Source organism: Halichoeres trimaculatus, unplaced genomic scaffold, assembly GCF_033239565.1.
Source record: "Halichoeres trimaculatus isolate MK-OKI-2021-1 unplaced genomic scaffold, fHalTri1.1 fHalTri1_scaffold_8, whole genome shotgun sequence".
NCBI classification, from domain to species: Eukaryota; Metazoa; Chordata; class Actinopteri; order Labriformes; family Labridae; genus Halichoeres; species Halichoeres trimaculatus.
This window is the reverse complement of record NW_027437186.1, coordinates 35,056,533-35,075,985: the sequence shown is the minus strand read 5'-3', so window position 1 is coordinate 35,075,985 and position 19,453 is coordinate 35,056,533. Positions and strand designations below refer to the sequence as shown.

General features: G+C 41.4%; 1 protein-coding gene across 2 annotated transcripts in view; it reads right to left on the bottom strand.

Moving 5' to 3' along the window:
• The window catches only part of itga9 (integrin, alpha 9), a 106,269-nt gene that overhangs the window by 53,998 nt on the left and 32,818 nt on the right, over positions 1-19,453 (bottom strand). For both annotated transcript variants that reach the window (XM_074675883.1, XM_074675884.1), the window contains 2 exons: positions 19,297-19,451; positions 15,561-15,721 (listed from right to left, as the gene is read on the bottom strand). In XM_074675883.1, coding sequence (XP_074531984.1) covers positions 15,561-15,721; positions 19,297-19,451 — 316 coding nt within the window. The remainder of the gene's footprint in view (positions 1-15,560; positions 15,722-19,296; positions 19,452-19,453) is intronic.

Here is a 19,453-nt window from a genome sequence, read left to right as displayed (position 1 = left end):
TGCCGCGCGCCCTCGCAGATTTGTCAAATCCTCCCGATGAGGTCCGGTTACAGTCTCTGCAGGACGTAAACAAAAGGCTTGTGTATGTTCTGGTTCCTCTTCCTTCGTGGCAGATCTGGCCTGTTTTTGCAGGAAGCAGAATCTGATGTTGACGCCACGCCGTGAGGAATATGCACTAATATTAACAAAGGGGTCAGGTCGGTGGAAATGATAAGAGGGTCACCGTCAGGTTTTAACCCTTTGATGTTGGAGAGGAAATACAGTTTATGTCTGTCTCTGTGAGAGATATTAATCTCCACGGATATTCCTGGAAGCGTATAAACTGTTATTCTGATCCCTCCACAGGTGCCTCAGTTGAATTTCCTTTGGTTTTATTTATCATATCTTATTGTCTTATTCATTTTATTTTATTGTTTAACTCTTCTTACTTCAGTCTTGGATTTTATGTGTTGAATTATCTTAATTGTGTCGTCTGTTGAGTGAATGTTTGTTAGGAAGTGACGCCCAATAAAACAAAATCCATTCGCTAATATCAACATGGCGACAAAGTACTGAGAAGCGACCATTTCTGGAAATAATTTCTTTTTAGGGGTGAGAGAAGCTAAACAGTCAATCGGATTTTTGTTGAATGCAAGCTTATCTCTTAAGATGCCTCTAAGTGTTTCCTGTAAGACTTTCTAGCTAAATATTCAGGTCTATAAAACATAATAATCAGCGCTGTCAGCCGCTTGAAAAAAATAAATCGAATTAGTCACATTTTAATCTCATATCTGCTTAAGGTCCACAAATAAAGAACTTGAATTCAAGGACATTGCAAAATTGTAGTGCATGGCTTATTAAATAAATATACAAAGAAGAGAAGATTTATAAATTCACATTTTTTTTTCCAATGGCCGATATCAACGTGTCCGTGTATTCACTGCCATTGACGTCTATACAGGATGGGCCAGAAAGATTTACCCATCGTTTTTTCCGCACTATCCAAAAATGCTTACAGACAAACATAACAAACATTGAACACAGTTTTTAAACTTTAGTCTCTGTCACCAAAAAGATTTACATCTCAATATGGCCGCCCTTTGCCTTTATCATAGCCTGGAGATGACCTGTCTCTGCATCAAGTTTTAACCATGACTCCCTCAGAACTATCTTTAGAGCAGTGACACTGCTGGGAGATACTCTTCAGACCTCCCTCTCCAGGATAGACCAGATCACAAAGTCCATTGGATTGATGTCTGGACTTGACGGAGGCCACATGTTCTTGTCGCAGAAGCCAGGAAAGTGCTGCTTGCACCAGGTCTGTGTGACATTAGATGTGTGAGCTGCTGCTCCATCTTGTGTGAAGACAAACTGGTTTCCAAACGCATTGGTACACCAAGGCAACACTTTTTCTTCAAGCATTTGAAGGTTACACCTGGCTGTTCACTTTCACACCCTCCTGAATGAAGACCAAAGGAGACTTTGAGCCATCGGATGCAACAGCGGCCCACACCATGACTCCAGCTGCTCCTGACGACCAAAATGAGTTCTGCAGCCTTCAGGTCAGTGCTGTGCACAAACCCATTTCGTGACATTGTAGACAGTCTTATGACAAACATTCTGCTTTTTCATGATTTGCTTTGTTGTCAGTTCAGCCTTCTCCAAGGCCACAATATGGTCGTGCTTACCCTTCGATGCTGTACTCCACAATCATTGGGAGTAAACGAATGAACTCAGGTACATCAAAAGCTATGCCTTTTAAGAGAAACTATCCGAAATTTTAAGTTTCTAGGACAGAAGCTAAGCAAACAAAATAGAGATATACTACGGGTAAATCTTTCTGGCCCGCCCTGTAGTTGTCAATTTGAGTAGAACCATTTACTGCATCTATAGAAGTAAATTTTGTTTTTCAGCAGGGGGAGGTGGGTCTGGCGGAGCGTGCCAATCAAAATCCTGCTCGTAAACTACTGTGGGTGAGAGCAGTGTGCTCTTTGGATGAGAGCTCAGCAAGGATATGAGGAGAAGATGTGAGATGACAGAGGCATAGCGAGACACTGCAAGTCAGAAAAGTGCAGGCAGCTCACGCTCCAACTGAAGATGTGTCGCCGTAGTTCAGAGAAAAAGAGCGGCGCCATCGTGAGAAAAGAGGACAGAGATCATGGAGAGGATCAAAGGATGGACGTGATTAAAACAGTGTACGTTTTGTCTGTTTTTTGTGTTAAAAAACAGGAAGAGAGAAAAGAGAGAAGAGAAAATGAAGAGAGTTCACTCTTCTTTGGTAGCTTTGGTGTTTTCATAGTCAGAGAAAACAAGATTACTTGGGTCTTGAAAGATCATTCAAGATGCGCTGAAAATGGATTATAACGCATCAATTTGGGGTGTAAATAATTCATCTAATTAATGCATCTTATATAAAAATGTTTTATATGGTTTTAATTGGCTAACCATGGCAGTTATTCTGGTCTTTTAGTTATTTAACTTCACATATTTCATTTGTTTTATTGTTTTTACACACTCCAGTGGCAGCCAAAGCAGATTTTTTAACTTGAGCTGTTTGTGAAATTGTTTGTTTGTCAACTTCTGTTTATGCAGGTAATGGAGCTGCAACTTTTTAACCCCAAACATTAAAGCTTTCCAGAGAATTCATTCATTTTTTTCTTTAAACTGGAACAGGAAGTCTTAAAAACCTCCATCCTTTGTTTCAAGGTTGAGGAAGCGTGATGCTGAGGCCAAACGATGAAGTAATCGCAGCCTTTTGTCTTTTCCTGGTGTGTTGAAGCAGCAGATCCATCACAGGCAGAGCCCATGACACACACACACACACACACACACAGATGTAGACACATGCATGTTCCCCTGGAGTGGAAGTGGGAAACATGGCAGCAGAGACCCCTTCATTGTGGTCAGACTTGGCCACCCATTACGTTGCCTTGCGGTGGCATCGAGTGGCAGCAGCACGGCCAGAAGACGGCGGAAACATTTTGCCCAGCATGCTTTGTGGCCAAAATCAACAAATCATCAAATCTGTCCCAACCTTTGGTCTCTCGATACGACACAGGGACTCTAGCACACAGGAGCGGGAGGAACTTCATGAGAATCAGGATTTTTTTTCACATGTCACGTCTGCAGAACGCTCCCTCCCAAAACAAGCCCTGAGAAGAAACTGTTTAACGTTCACTCTGGCACAACCATGTAGGGAAATCCTGACCAAAACATTACCCTGAGCTAAAATTAGCCTGAATAGCTCGTCTTTAGCCTTCCAGTAAATGTTATTAACACTAATACTGCAGACAGAGCTCGCACTTTAACCTAGAGTTACACATATGTGACGTCGCCTGCGATATTTTCCACTTGATTTATGGTCACAGTTTTTTGCTGGAGTATATTTTTACTCTCTTCCTCTTTAAATTCTTTAAAAACAGGAGGCTGACAGGCTGCCATGTGTAATAGAAGACAGCTGGCTCTGATTAACTTCCTGCTATAGACTTTCATTGTATCAGCTCTCTTGGCCCGATGTAAATGAAACCAGGGGAACAGTGTCGGGGGAATTGCACGTTTCTGTTGAACTGTAAAGAGGCAAACAAAGCCAGCAGTGTGGCAGCGGCTCCGCTCCAGGTTACCACGTGCCAGACGGCGTGGAGGCCCAGAGACCGAGTCTTTCTGGGGAATATTTGGGATGCAGTGACAGGAACTCCGGCCCTGACGTACTGTCTCAGGTTTCCTGTTTGTGTCTGAAGAGTGAACCGGGGTCACAAAGAAAGTGTAAATGAGTTTTCTGAGAATGTTTTGGATTCTTTAGGAGAGATCAGTGGATTTTAGACCATAACAAGCTCAAAAACTGTTCAGCGGGCTACCAAACACAGAAGAGAAGACTTCATAACCACACCTACTGTTTAGCTCTGGGTCAGGGATTGAATCCTAGATTATTTCTAATTTCATACAACACTTAATCTATGAGGAAAAAAATCATATTGTCAGCATCATTTCATGAGAAGAGGAAGAAAATGTTTTAGTCTGACTTTATGAGCAACAGTGAAAATACGACAGTTTATAAATGATAAAAAAAGCATGAAAAACATCATTAAAATAAAGGTCTTTAAATATTTTTCTTACAGAGGTCATGAATGATAATGAAACAGACACAAAGTAAAGACATAATATAAAATTTTTATGAAAAAATGCATCACCTCTTGAAACAAAGCTTTTAATTTTTTGTGATTTTTTGCAGTTTTTTGAAATTTTTTGGAATTTTTGTATTTCAATTTTTTGCAAATTAAGAAAAATATTTTTTTTGAAGATTAAGCAAAATTTTGATTTTTTTAAATAAAAATCCCTATTTTTTTGCAATTTTCAAAAGTTTTTACAATTTTTGGAATGTAAGCAAAATTTTGAAATTGTATTATTTTTTAGGTTTTATTTTTGCAAATTTATGGCATTTCAGCATTTTTATGTGAATTTTGCACATTTTAAATTACATTTTTTTATTTTATTTTATTTTTTTATTTTTTTATTTTTTTTTTTATTTCCAACAAATTTATAAAACCTATGACACTACAAATTTCTTTTTTTTTCTTAAATTGGCAAATTTATTACAAATAAAAAAAACTAAGAAATCACATGTGCAAATTTATAAACACAAAAACTTCTTGTTTAGATAATTATTCACCTGATTATACACTTTTTTTGTCTTAATGTGAAGATACAGTAGATTTTGCAGCTCCCAAATGACTTTTATCCAGGTGAGCTGAGGCAAAACGGCTCTTTGGAAAGTAAAGGTTGCAGACCCCTGCTCTAAAAGGTCGGCAAAGTTATGCGGCAGATCTGGTCTTGTCTGCAGAAAACTAATACAAATTCTAGTTACATATAACTTCTACAAACCTCACTTCAAAAAACATAAATACCACTTTAAGCTATGAAAAAATCTATAAACGGTTTGAAAGAGTTTAATCGAATAAGACCTTTGGCCCGGAGTCTCACTCACACTGTCATGAAGACGTGACTTTTAACCAAGCGTCTGTTTGTTTTGGAGATAAATGGAGATCAGATTGAAACAATTTTTATTTATTCAAGAAGACATGGTAGGTAAGGTATTTATCAACAGTTACTCAGAGCTAACCTCCCTTTCTCAATATTTCTTCTTACCCTCCCTCTCCCCTCAGAGTCTGGTTCTGTCCGAGGTTTCTGCCTGTTAAAGGGAAGTTTTTTCCTTGCCATTGTAACTTGCTAAATGATGTTAAGTTGAGATCAGGCTTCCTATCTTGCCTTGATGTTGGGTTTCTGCTAATAAAATGATGATAACATTAACGGGTCAGGACTTGTTATTCCTTTTGGAAAGTGTCTTGAGATAACCAAGGGGCAACATCCGGTTAGTAAAAATGAAGCCCGTGCTGAAGTGCTAAAAGTTGCTGTTCTTTGAGAATCCACTTGAGGCTGGCTCAAGTGGCAACCTCCGGTCAAAGAATATGAGACAATGCAGAAGTGCTAAAATCTGCTGTTTCTCCAGTGTTTGCTTGAGGCTGGCTCCAGAAGTACCTGAAGTCACATTCACACCAAGCCAAAAGAAGCCGTCTTCAAAGCAGAAATTAACCTATTTACAGCCTGGTTCAAATAACGTCTCCTGTCTGAGTCGCTGATTTTACTACCGGCACCCACTGTACGGGGGTGAATTTTTTTCTAACTCGGCTATTAAGGATATTAAGATAGTGAGCTCCCCCAATAAGAGACACAAGCTGAGAGTCACGTGACCGACAGATGCCCTATGGCTGTAGGCGAAGCCCTTGCCACTACCAATATGGCCGCTATAGCTGATGTGCTTTATTCACCGTTTCAGAAACAGACGGGTGACGTCGGGGAGACTACGTCCATGTTTTATACAGTCTTTGTGTAAGTCTGGCTTTTGTTTCTGAATTTCCTGTTCTAAACAAATGTAATAATTATGAAAAGTGAATAAAAGGTAGAAAATACTTTCTTAAAATTGTCCATATCCACAGGATGTCCCTAACCTTTCAGAGCAGATGGACCTGCCTGATCCAGTCCCTGAAATCCTGCAGATCCATCTCGTAAGGCTCCATTGACCATGAATTCACTCGGCTAAAATCTAACGTGGCGGGAGTTTTAAGTGACGAGCAGACGTTCCTTTGATTCTTAAGTTAACTTTAAAAAAACAGCAGCAGCCGTCTAACGCCATTATCACAGCTGTTTCTCGTGTTCCTGTAGTTGTTCATCTATTGTTTCTCAGCAGCGGCGCACATAAGCTACGTCAAACCGTGGCTTGATGTGGATTGGTCTGTGGTGAGTGTGTCAATCAGAACGGTCGTCCAATCACCAGCGACTGATTTTTTTGAAGGTCCCACCTCTGAAAACAAATGCAAAGAGCTGCTACCCAGATGGACTGGTGAAATATTTCTGTGGCGGATATTTGAAACTGTCTGTCTGGGGTGTCAGGTTAGGAGGTCCTCACAGATCTCTCTTCTTACTTCCGCTCGACACTGTTGGGAAGCTAAGTAGCATTTCAAAATAACCTGTAACCTGTGATATCGGAGCTTATAATCTCATTTTAAAGTGTGGATTACGATTAGACATATATCTAGAATGGAGACTTTAGAGCTCATGATGCAAACAGTTTGTTGACTTCAGGTCTCAGCGCTCCGTCCACCCAGTCTGAAAATCTCACACACTGCATTCTTAAAAACCAACATGTCTTTAGTTTTTCCATTCAGTCATGTGAGAGCGGTGAAGCTTCCATGCATTAAGCTCTGACAGATAGACGTTCATCCCACACATGCTCCAATAAACAGCAGTCATCAGAGTGGAGCTCCACGGTGCTTTAAATACTCCGCAAATGTTTGGAGGGACACGAGATATAGGCCACATACTGAGAGGAATATAGGCCAGAGGAAAGAGGAGGGAGGGGGACAGTGAGCAGATACTTTACCAGCTAAATTAAACAGACAAATGTTACAGGCTGGGTTAAACTGCTTATTTTAGCTCCTCCTCGGAGACCGCCATGCGTCCACGCTGCTACACAATACCACTCATGACCACAAATGGAGCGGAGTCTTGGCATGGTTTCAGGGCTCACGTGCTGCGATGGGGGAGTGAAAACATGTACATGACGATGGATAAATGGGTGGAGATGTAAACACGCCATGTGATGTGATCAGGGAAGAAATGCAGAACATCTTACAACAACGTTTTCAGTGAGACGAGCGATAAATCAGAGCTAAGTGAGCTGTAAAAGCCAGCCGACGTCTAAACTGTGCTTCAGAGAAAGAAAAATGAACGCAGAGAGTTTACACTGCCTCTATGTAATGTTGACGTTACACCTGTTTTACATTAAATCTATGAAAACTGATGACCCCTGCTCTACAGACGAAGATTAACGCCGTCATGAAGCGTGATCTGGCTCCATGGACTGCAGCGTGTTGTTTTGCACATACACATGCCACAGCCAAGTGCCAACCAGTAGTAACAACATTTGTTTACATGCATTCACACACCCTTAGTTATGCCACAGGGCACTTTAACACGTAGACTAAATGGACGTTGGGATTGCAACGCCAACATTCCCACTGAGAGACCACAGCCTCCTCAGTCACAGACGCTCTTACTGAACTGTGAACAATCCACCGTGATGGTCCAGACCAAAATAAATAATCACATGTTTGATAGTTTCAACGTTTTTATGGATGTAAACAGTTTGGAGATGGTTTAGCTTGATGGCTTTGGTAAAATTCCCCAGATATTCCTCCAACTCCAAGATTGGGTTGAAAAAACTTGGAAAACTGGAAATTTCATACAACAATGAATTTGCTTGTCAAGTTTGTGCTGATTTTTCAATATCGTCAGTCGCCAGTTAGTAGCAGGGCTGACACATCCAGACAGACAACCTCTCACACCCAAACCTACGATTTAGAGTTTGCAATTAAACTGATGAGCATGTTTTTAGACTATGGGAGAAAACCGGACTAACTGGAGAAAACCACGCCCTCACAGGGCGAACAATGAGGTTGCAGTGCTAACAGTTGTGCCACGGTTCAGCCCTGATTTCTGTCTCTGAATAAGGTATTAAAAGTTGAGAAGAACTTTATTTTCATGATTATATTATTTTTGGAAGACCAGACCAAGGAGAGTAAGACTGAACCAACGGGTGAAGAAATCCAGCTCTTTCCTTTCAGAAGACTTTTTACCTTTTTGTTATCAGTCTGTGCACATTTCATGCTCTTATACTTGTTCTTTACACATTTTTATGATTAAGTAGTCCTTTACATATTTTTTTCTAGTTTACACTTGTCATATTATTTTGTTTGATATTTCCTTATTGCAAAGTTTACACTATACACTTTCTTGCTTGTTGCTGTAATTCTGTAAACTCCCTCACTGTGGGACAATTATAGGAAAATTAGGATTATCTTATTATAATAATAACAATAATAATAATAATAATAATAATAATAATAATGCATTTTATTTGAAAGCTCCTTTCAAGACACTCGAGGACGCTGAACAAGATTCAAACAATAACCACAGTAATATCAACAATAAAAATAAAATCAACAATAGAAAAGCTCAACAGATAAGGACCAGTATGGGGAGAGGAGGTAAGTTAATGTCAGGTGGGGTATGCAGTCCTGAACAGGTCAGTTTTCAGTCTGGACTTGAGAAAAAAAGAGAGACAGGGAGGTCAGGTTTGGAGATCTGGAGGAAGAGGTTTCCAGAGCTGAGGAGCAGAACGACTGAAGGCCCTACTCGCCATGGTGCTGAGGCTGGCAGAGGGCACAGTGAGGTGGGTAAGGTGGGCACCCAAGTGTTTGTGCCTACACGCATGTGCACATACAGGACTTTTCACTTTTTGCACAGAACATGCACTGATTGAGAGAGCTGCTAAGGGGAGCTGCACCGGTGGAGCACTCCAGAGCAGTTGGACGTTTAGTGCCTTGCTAAAAGGTGCCTGAGCAGTGTCCCAGAGCCAGATAATGGCCCCAATTTCCAAACTTGAACCACTGATCCTACAGATGTCAAGCCCAATGGACCGAGCTACTTCTACCCTCACATTAAAGTGTGCTGACTTAAATCTAAGGAATTAAGTCTTGCTCCTGCTCACATACTTCTACGTCCTTTATGTTGGCATTGCAGTTTACCAATACATCCACCAGGGGGGGGCAGCCCAGAGTCAAAAGTTTATGACAACAACAAATTCCTAAAAAACGTAGCAACTGTGAAGGAGGTATTGCTAATGTACCTCTTGAATAAAAGACAAAAACGGAGGCAGCGTTGAATTAGATGGTGGTTGATGAGGCCATTGAATACACTGTGAAAGTTTCACCATTGTTATTTCTTCTTTGTGTTTCACTAAAGCTAGGTATCAGATAGTTACAGTAACACTGCCCCCACGATTTACGGTGCTACTGCTCCATTATGCTTAAATAAATGCAGAGCATGGACAGAAGGCTCCGTTTGTTCTGTTGATGTTGATGCTGATGATTCAGCCAATTGCACCCCATGTACAGAGGCTGTAGCCCTTGAGCTGGTTTGATATCCTCGCCAAAAAATGATGTATTGAAATTGTCTGTGGGAAAAGTCAAACTACCTGGTGATGCCTTGCTCACTTGCTTGAAATCTAAAGTAAGAATTAAACCTCACTGTACGTTTTTCACATTTAGCTCAAGTGGAGCCTTCCAGATGTCGTGACATTGGATGTGACTGTGAAATGCGGTATTTAAGTCACATTTCTGGTTACTTTGACTGTGTTTGTATTCATTTCACGCTCTGATTGTCCCTTTGAGCTGATGTAGAAGTGAATTAGTATCTGATTATTATTTGTAGTAATCTAATAAAGTGTTCCCGGCTGCACTGGCTGATCTTCAACTTTCCGTGCCCACCCTACACGAGACATTTTCCGTCAGTGATGCCACGATAGTAAAGCTTCATTTCCGAGTCTTTCAGTCAAACATGAATAACCTTCGAGCTATCTCACTGCGCTGTGACTAACAAAGCGAGCTGATACGGAGCCATACCACAAAATAAAACGAGCCAATTGGAACAAACAGTTAATACAACACGTCAAGCTGAAGGATTCCTGCTCGGAGTTGGTGGTAGTTTTGTGAAGTGAGTCACTGCAGAGCCCCTCATCTGGGTCATCTGGGCCCAGATAATCTATCAGTCATCGCTGCTCGGAAATGTTTTTCCTTTCAGGCTGTGAGGTACAACCGAAGAAAGAGCCTACACCGAGTCTTTTTAGCTCAGGATAACCAAGCAAAGACCACCTGGGGGGCTGGTATGTTGGAGGGCCGAGCCAAAGTAAACATGTTTAAAATGATCATGAGAGTCTTGCATAATTTGAGGAGGAATTAAGTTCATTTCTTTAATTATTTGAACCATTAGCTTCTGAACTCTCTGATCCTGATCCAGATCCAGCTTCTGCTTGATCTCAGATGGTGAAAACTGAGCATGCCTGCTCCAGCCTTGTTGCTCCATTCACTTCATAAAGATCTAACACAACTTCAACTGTGCCTTATTGAGTTTAGCTGCAAACTGAGATCTTTAAAAGTGGTTTTATGATTTGAAACTACAACACACGGGGTCGACAAATGGTCAGAGGAGCTGCAAACGTGAGACCGGCTCAGAATAGCACATGGCCTGCTTCCACCAGCTCTCATGCATCAGGGCTTGAGCAATCAAGCCTGACGTGAGGGTTTTCCATCAGCAGCGCCAGCGTGCAGCTCCAGTTGACACAACAGCAGCAGCCCAGAAACCCTGCTGTGACGTGAGCCCCGCTGCTGCGCTCCCGCTGCATTTGAGCCCATTGAAGGGTGGGGCGGGGGTGCACGCTCCCAGGAGGATGCAGAAGAGAAACCAGCTGGTTTTCATTAGCATACCTCTTGTGGGGAAGAAGGAGGACTGGCTCATGCGGGCAGACACATGAGGAAGATAAACGATGCGATTGGTCAAGCAGGCTAGGCCCTCTTTAAAGCAGAGCCAGATCATCTCTGATTATGGTGATCCTTCCCTGAAGATCAGAGAAGTGTACGATGATGAAGGGTCAGACAGTTATCGTACCAGGTCGTAATCTTTGTCCCCTTTGATTTTCAGATATATCCACGCTCATTTAGCTCGTAAACAGTTGGGATGTGGGGTAATTTTGGACGCCACACCTTTAACATCAGGTCAGGTTTCAGCTTCAGCAACACTGAGATCTGACTTTGAGTTTTTCAGGCTCCAGGTGGAGTTTGGTGAAACACAGATCCAACATTTAGTCTGCTGCATATTATACGGTGGACTGTAGGTGTTAGACAATCTGCAAAAGCTACAACACAAATGCAAAAGCAAAAATGTGAAGGAAAAAGCTAAAACATGAATGCAAGAGCAAAAAATAAGAACCCAAAAGCCCCAACATGATCGCAAGCACAAAAAACACAAATGCAAAAGATCAAAAATACAAATGCAAAAGTGAATTCACGAATGCAAGAGCCACTACATAAATGCAAGAGCAAAATACACAAAAGGATATGGTAAAAACACAAATGCAAAAGTTAAAATACTAATGCAAAGGCAAAAAACACAAATGCAAATGCCAAAAAAATGCAAATGCAAAAGTTAATACACAAATGCAAAAGCCACAACATGAATGCAAGAGCAAAAACACAAATGCAAAAACCAAAACATGAATGCTGGAGCAAAAAACACAAATGCAAAAGCCACAGCATAAATTCAAGTGCAATGAACAAAAAACAAATGCAACAGCCACAAAATGAATGCAAGAGCAAAAACCACAAATGCAAAAGACCAAAAAATCAAATGCAAGAGCAAAATACCTAAATGCAAAAGCCACAACATGAATGCAAGAGCAAAAATAACGAATACAAAAGCTAGACGATACAAAAAATGGGTGCAAAAGCCACAACTAAATAAGAAGGCAAAAAACACAAATGCAAAAGCCACATCATGAATGCAAGAGCAAAAAACACAAATGCAAAAGCCAAGGCATGAATGCAAAAACAAAAAAAACAACAAACGCAAAAGAGCAAAAATGCAAATGCAAAAATTAATTGGTGAATGCAAGAGCCACTGCATTAATGCAAGAGCAAAAACATGAAAAGGATAGGGCAAAAACACAAATGTTTAAGTTAAAATAAGAATGCAAGAGCAAAAAACCCAAATGCAAAAGAGATACAGAGAGATAAAGCGACAAAACAAATGCAAAAGCTACAACACAACAAAAGTAAAAAAGGACAGCTGTGAATGTAAGTAAATTATTTTCTTTTTAACTTCTTTTATGATAAATTAAGCTTCTTAGGGCTCTCACCTTCTGATATCCTTTAAAGTCCTTATATTTCTTCTTATTCTGGTTTTATGCCATCTTTTATTTAGCTTTATGAATCCGTTGTGTTGTAGCTTTTGCAAATTGCTTGACACCTACCAGCCACCGTAAAATGAATCCAATCACCTCAAACTTAAACGAAATTATAGTTTCTTGAAAAGTCTACATCTAGAGTCAAGTCGTCTGCAAACTGTTGTATATCAAGACTCAAAACAATAGCGTAACCTTTTGTAAAAATATTTTTTAACCACACTCTTCATTCAGTCAGACTCAACATGAACGCCAAACTTCATCCAGAGGTATCAGTGTCCAAACAAACCAGCTGAACGGCACACATTGACCTGGACTCGGGGTAAATTTGGTCCTGATGGATGGCACTTAGAGTCTGAGTGTGTTTGCTTCACAGCTCGAGCTGCCGCAGACATTTGGCAGCAAAGAGGAACGTCTGAGCGATAATTCACCGGCCCACCCACCAACCTGAGGATGTTTGGACCAAGCGCTGAAATGTCAGTGGGCAGAGACTCCACTTCACATGACTAAACTGTCTGTTACAGCTCTGTGGGCTGGAACGCAGACAGAGGAAAGTGAGAATTAACGTTTAATTGTTAGAATCTTCCATCCAGGTTTACCGAGGAGCTGGATAAACACACGCTGGGCTCCATCGAGGAGGTTGTTGCTGAAACGTCTCTGACTCTGTGATCTGCTCTCATTACAGTCTGGATGTTTGAAGGCGCAGAGGCAGGCGTGGTAATGACAGCCCCCCCTCAGCCAGCAGCTCAGCCCCCCACAGTGAAAGCGCCTGAAGAGCGCGGTTAAGAATGCCTGTGAAATCCAACGGCCTGCTGCAGGGCCTCTGTACTACAGGAGCAGAAACCAGAGGGTGCCCTCAGGACGTGGACCCTCTCTGAGGATACAGGTCTAAATCCAGAGGAACACAATAGAGGGACTATGCAGCGACAAAGAGAGTCTGTTTCCTGTCCGTCTCCGCAGACACACACTCGAGCAGCATGGTTTCATGAGGCATCGAGCGTCTGACTGTTACCTTTAACCTCGCCCAGCAGGGACGCGACCAGACACTCTCAGTGAAGTCTTTTAATCCTGAACCTTCAGCTACAGCTGTCACTGGTCTTCACCCAGGATGAGAAATGTGACCTCCCTCGTTTTACCTTCACATTTTAACATTTATTCAATTTGTTCAGTGAAGAACAGAAGGTGTATTTCTGTTGTCATTTTGGTAGAAAAACATACAAAATAGAAATCTTAGTTATTAAAAAGAGGTCAGGGAGGTCAACTTTAGTGATTGTGCTGCATTTTTTTAAATATAGTCTATAGTTATATGTACATATTTATTCAATTAATATTTATCAAAAATGTTAATGGAATGATGTTATGAATGTATAAGCCCTCTTCGGAATAGGAAAGTATTCTGATTTTGAGGATAAGAAAGAAAAAATGATACTTTTCTGTGCCATGAATGTCCAAAAACTGAAAAGTCTCCCTTCTAGATATCTGCCTGATCGTAATCCACACTTTAAAATGAGATTACCAGCACCAATACAAATTATTTAAAAATGCTTCTTCTTAGCTTAGCTTAGAAGCTTCCCAATTGGGTCAGTCAGGACCAGATTGATTTATGGCACAACTAAGTTGCTACGACAACACCACTCTGACTCATGAGGTTGAGAAGTAAGAAGAGAGATCTGTGTTTTTCTGTGCTAGAAACGATTTCTGTGATTAATTTTGTAGTGATGGTGGACACTGGAGCCTAACTGTCAGACAGAAAAAGGACAGAAGAGCAGAAGAAAGATAAACAGGAGAGAGATAGAGCACGAGCTACAGGCTAAAACACAAGCCAAGGGCTAAAACACAAGTTAAAGGCTAAAACACAAGCTATAAGCCAAAACACAAGCTAAAGGCTGAAATACAAGCTAAAGGCTAAAATATGAGTTAGAGGCTAAAACATGAGTTAGGACCTAAAATGCAAGCTAAAGGCTAAAACACAAGCTATAAACCAAAACACAAGCTAAAGGCTAAAACATTTTTTAAGACCTAAAACACAAGCTATAGGCTAAAACACAAGCTACATACCAAAACACAAGCCTAAAGACTATAACATGAGCTAAAGGCTAAAACATGAGTTAGAGGCTCAAACATGAGTTAAGACCTAAAACACAAGCTAAAGGCTAAAACACAAGCTATAAACCAAAACACAAGCCAAAGGCTAAAACACAAGCTAAAGGCTAAAACATGGGCTGCCAATAGTGCTACACATGGTTAGCTTCTGACGTATGGAACAAACTTACAATGTTAGCTTGTTGTCATGCTTCAAATCTTCAATCTGGTAAAAAGTTGACTTGAACAAAGAAGATTTGTTCCAAAACAAACACGCGCCTGGTTAACAGTCACATCTTTACGACAGCGTGTTTGGGACTCCGGGCCAGAAGGTGGCGCTGCAGTCCCATGCAGATCCTCCTCACAGCATCTTTGATATTTGTAACAACCAAAAGCACCATTGTTAGATATTTAGTGAAGACTTCCTGTGAGGAAATTTTTCTGGTCTAAAAGTTTTCTTGAACACAAAAGTAGCACAAAAAAAGTTTTGTATTTATTCACTTACTTCTGAAACAAATGCTTGCTGGAGCACAAGACACATCTTTACCAGGAAGCAGGAAAGCTTTAACCATGGTAGCTTTAATCCTTCAGAGTATTTTTTTTACACTGGTCAAGAAGAGCAGCTTTAATTCCCACTTTTTAATCATCAATATGACAGAATGTTTGAATTTCTTCCAGTCAATGATAGATTTACCTCCTGCAAAAAGTGAGACGTAATCAACTCAATCAAATGCATTTACAGCTTAAACATTTCATGATTTTACTCGACATAAAGAACAATTTTGGTCTGGTGAAATTAGAGGGCTGTGTAGATTAATCTTAGGTAATTAAAGGGGTAAACATATACACAAACAAATTATTGGTTCAGCATTCCTCGTTAAAGAGTGAAAAATCCACTAATGACATTTTGCAGGAAAGTTTGAGAACCAAATGATCCTCCATCTCTGTCAACATTTCCCGCTCGGACTCTGATGCTCTAACCAAAAACAAACCACACGAGTAAATAACTCTTATCACACGTCAGGACCGCAGAGAGGGAGCGGGCAAGGTCATGGGAAAGATCAGCTGAGGACACGAGCAGCTCATGGACAACCCAACACAAACACAAACACAGCCGGCCCAGCGCTAAGAGCAGAAAATCCGACCTTACCTTCACGTAGGCGGTGAAGCGCTGGCACTCCTCTCTGTTGATGTCCAGGCTGAGCTGCTGGCTCATCTGGCTGATCTGAGATCCACTCTGGGCGAAGTAGACCCTGGAAGGCTGGCTCTTCAGACGCTTATCAACATCAGCTGTCAGGTTGTAGAGCAGATCTGAGCAGAAAGAACAACAGTGTGAGACTTAATGTAAGCGGACGGCGATGGTTATTTAAGCGAATGTAATCTTGGGAAACATTTGAGGCATGCAGGGTTTGGTTTTCTGATGATTGCCATCAAAACATGGGGAAGAGATCAATTATCGCTCCTGAATGACTGCGAGTCAGAGAGAAGATGGGAACATTTCACGGTCCAATCATCTGATATCACTTTAAGCTAACAGGGGCTCTTTGTGTCATGTTGTTTATGAAAACGGTGCAAATGACAGGAGGTTGACTGAAATCATTTTGTGTCATGTTTTCCACTAAAAACACCAAGATGAGCTTCACATTTTCAGCTTTTTCTCTACTCCTGAAACTCCTGAGGTTTTTATAGCTGTAGGTGAGCAGACACGGATTAGCTTGAAAAGGAAATTAATTTTCCTGCTGCTGGTCCAGACGTAGTATTTCTCTGAAAGAAAACATTTCAATCACAACATTCCCGTTTGTTCCACCTCGAGCTCGGACTGAGAGCTACTTTAAATCTGCTTCGACTTGAAAAATCACGAGCATGATGTCAAACATTACTAACACTTCCGAGAAAGCATACATAGGCTCCTGGACATGTGAATCAGCCTCAGTCTGTAGTAATGACCTCAGGAGGGTGTCACACTGGCTGAACAGCGGGAAGGGCGCTGAACACACCCCACTTGGACCAAGGCCTCACTGTTTCCTCTCTGCTTCAACAGCGGGAACGCCATGAGCTCACTGCAGAGGAGGCAAAGGAAGGTTTCATTACAGCCGTCACCAAACACATGCCGCTGCTCTTTCCATGCTGTTCTCCAGACGGCTCAACAGAGAGGCTTTATTCCTGAGAGCCAGGACACACTCATTATGTAACAGCAGGGCTCCTGGTTCCCCAGGGGGGACTGCGAGTGACCACACCCAAACACTGGAACAGGACCGCACCTCGGCACTCAACAGGCACCGCGCCCTCCAGACAACCAGCAAACATCAGCCAGATCCGTCGACACCGAGGCCAAAGTCTAACCACACTGACGGCCTCCAACATCCGGAGAGCGGCTCAGCGGGATCATTTTTACAAATTTACTCAATTTGAGTGACTCAAAGTTCAAGTGGCACCAACGATTCCTCAAAACACAGAATGACAGCTAGAATGTTTGACGTTTGAGTTCACTGTGCCGGGACGTTGGACGCCAAGAAATACTGAGGATAACTGAAAGAGCAACGAACGCCCACTCAGAGCCAGCGACTCCAAGGATCAGTCCAGAACAATCGAGTTCACCTTTCTGTTTGTAGTTCACACAGTTTTTACCAGAAGGAGGATTATCATCAGAGCCAAGCCAGGAGGAAACGAAAGAATAAATCAGTTTCATGTCAAGTCTTTTTGTGACAGTCGTCAGTGATCAAGGAGCTCAGGAGGGTCTTCGAGCTGAGCTGCTGCTAGCTAACATGGTGACCAGCCTGGTTTCAGATGTTCGTTGTAGGTGTGTGTAGTGTTATCTGATAGGACAGCCTCAGGAGCCATTCACACAACAACGGTTTTAGGATGAAATGCAGATGTTTCTGGTTCACACGGAGACAGAGATTTAGCCAACCTAAAATGGAAACGTTTGAACCCTCTGGTAACCACTTTTGTGTTACATTCGGGATTTTGTTCATCCCCTTTCCATTCAAATTGTGTCATTTGTTAATTTGTTTCAGGACTTGTGAAAGTATTTTGCGAAATGTAAATAAATAATGTTAATTTTTTTTTTTTTTTCATTTTTAAGAGCGTTACGTGAATTTATTTTTTTTTACTGTTTTTCAAAGTGTAAGTTTGTTTTTTCATTTGTAAAAGTGTTTTTTATGTAATTTTTTTTTCCCTTGAAAGTGTTTCGCAAAATGAAAATTTCCTTTTTTATCCATCAAAGTGTTTTGCAAATTGTTAATTAGTTTTTTCAATTAGAAAAGCCTTTCAAACTTTGTCACTACAGTTTGCACCTCTCAGCCACCATAGACTGTCTTTCAACAAAATGTGCATCTGTTGCCCCACTTCTGCTCTTAGCATTCATCATAAACAGTATAAAACACAGACGTAGTCTCTCCGACGTCACCTGTCTGTTTCTGATACAGAAAATGAAGCAGATTGGCTATAACGGCCATATTGGTAGTGGCAAGGGCTTCGGGTACAGCTATAGGGCACCTGTCTGTCACATGACCTGAGCTGGGCCTCTGATTGGGTGAGCTCAGGATCTTAATATCCTCTGAATGGCCAAGTTAATAGAAAAAAATCACCCCCCTGTACAGTGTGTGCTGATAGTAAAGTTAGCGACTCAGACAGGAGACGTTTTTTGAAACAGGCTGTAAATTGGTTAATTTCTGCTTGGTGTGTATGTGACTTCTGTTACTTCCGGAGCCAGTCTCAAGTGGACACTCGAGAAACAGCAGGTTTTACCACTTCGGCATTGACTCATATACTTAGACCGGAGGCTGCTGCTTGGAGATCTACCAAAAGCTGCTTCTGGCCAAGACAGTTTAAGCACCAACTACATGCCTGGCATGCTCACTACAGAGTTCTGTGTAAACATAGATTTTTCTTCACTGTGTTTTTTGCATTTTGGGGTGAAACTTTGTTGTATAAATGGGGCCTCAGATAAAAAGGAAGTAAAAGGAAAGTAATGGGGGTTGACTAACATAAGATACCAAATCCAGATCTGAGATAGATCAAATGGGTGACAGGGTGGTGAGGTCTGTAGCTTTGATACCAAGGTGCTCCTACTACCAATCAAAGTCTAACCAAAGCAAATTACTGCCTCATGTCCAGCTTTTCTTTTTTAAAGTTAATGTAGTTTTGTATAAATGTTGTGACAGGACTTGAAAATGTGTTTTGGGGGCACCTTTATGGCCAACCCCCTGTGTACAAGTCTATAAACCTTAGGGCCAGCTGACAGCTTGGGTTCAACATGACTCTTTCCAGTTTACCTATCTACCTTATAAAAGACAGTAAAGTCCAAATTATGTTAAAAAAAGGAATTTCGAGAAGGAAAAACTGTCTTTTGGAAATGTTTTGACGCTCACCTTACTGTTGGTTTTTGGTCAGCCTTTGGGGGCTGCCAGCTGAGCTGCTCCTGACTGCTACTCTTGCACTAGCTCACTAAAATGCATCATTCCCAACATTTTAAAGATGAAATACAGATGAAATATTTTGTGTTTAAAGCTTCAACGTCAAGCTGACAGCCAGTGTTTACAAACCCCTGATAAACCAACGCTCTACGGAGTCGTTTGGTGTGGCCTTAACCTGGAGTCGCAGGGCGCTTCATTACTGCTACATAAATATTAATCTCTAAGATTTGGAGGTCATGGCAGGCGTTTGTTTTAATTTTGTAGGGCGCCCAACCTTTCCTCCCTGTCTTTGTTTTTACGTCTTGATGCTAAGCTCAGCTAATCGCCTCCTGGATTTAGCTCCATATTAAAACACAGACGAATGTGGTATTAAAATTCTCACTCTGTGTTGAAAAGCTTGAAGAAAATATATCAAATTATTCCTTTAAAGAGAAAGTGAACATTATGTCTGTGTCTGTTTTTCCTCACCTATCTGCCCGGGGAGCTGCTTCCCTCTGAAGCGCATACACACGGTGACGATGAAGCAGTTTTGGTTGTGCTGGCCCTCGTGGCACTGCGGCACCGTGATGTTGATGGAGACAGGCAGGAAGATGGAGACGTCCACCGTAATGACAGGCCGAGTCCT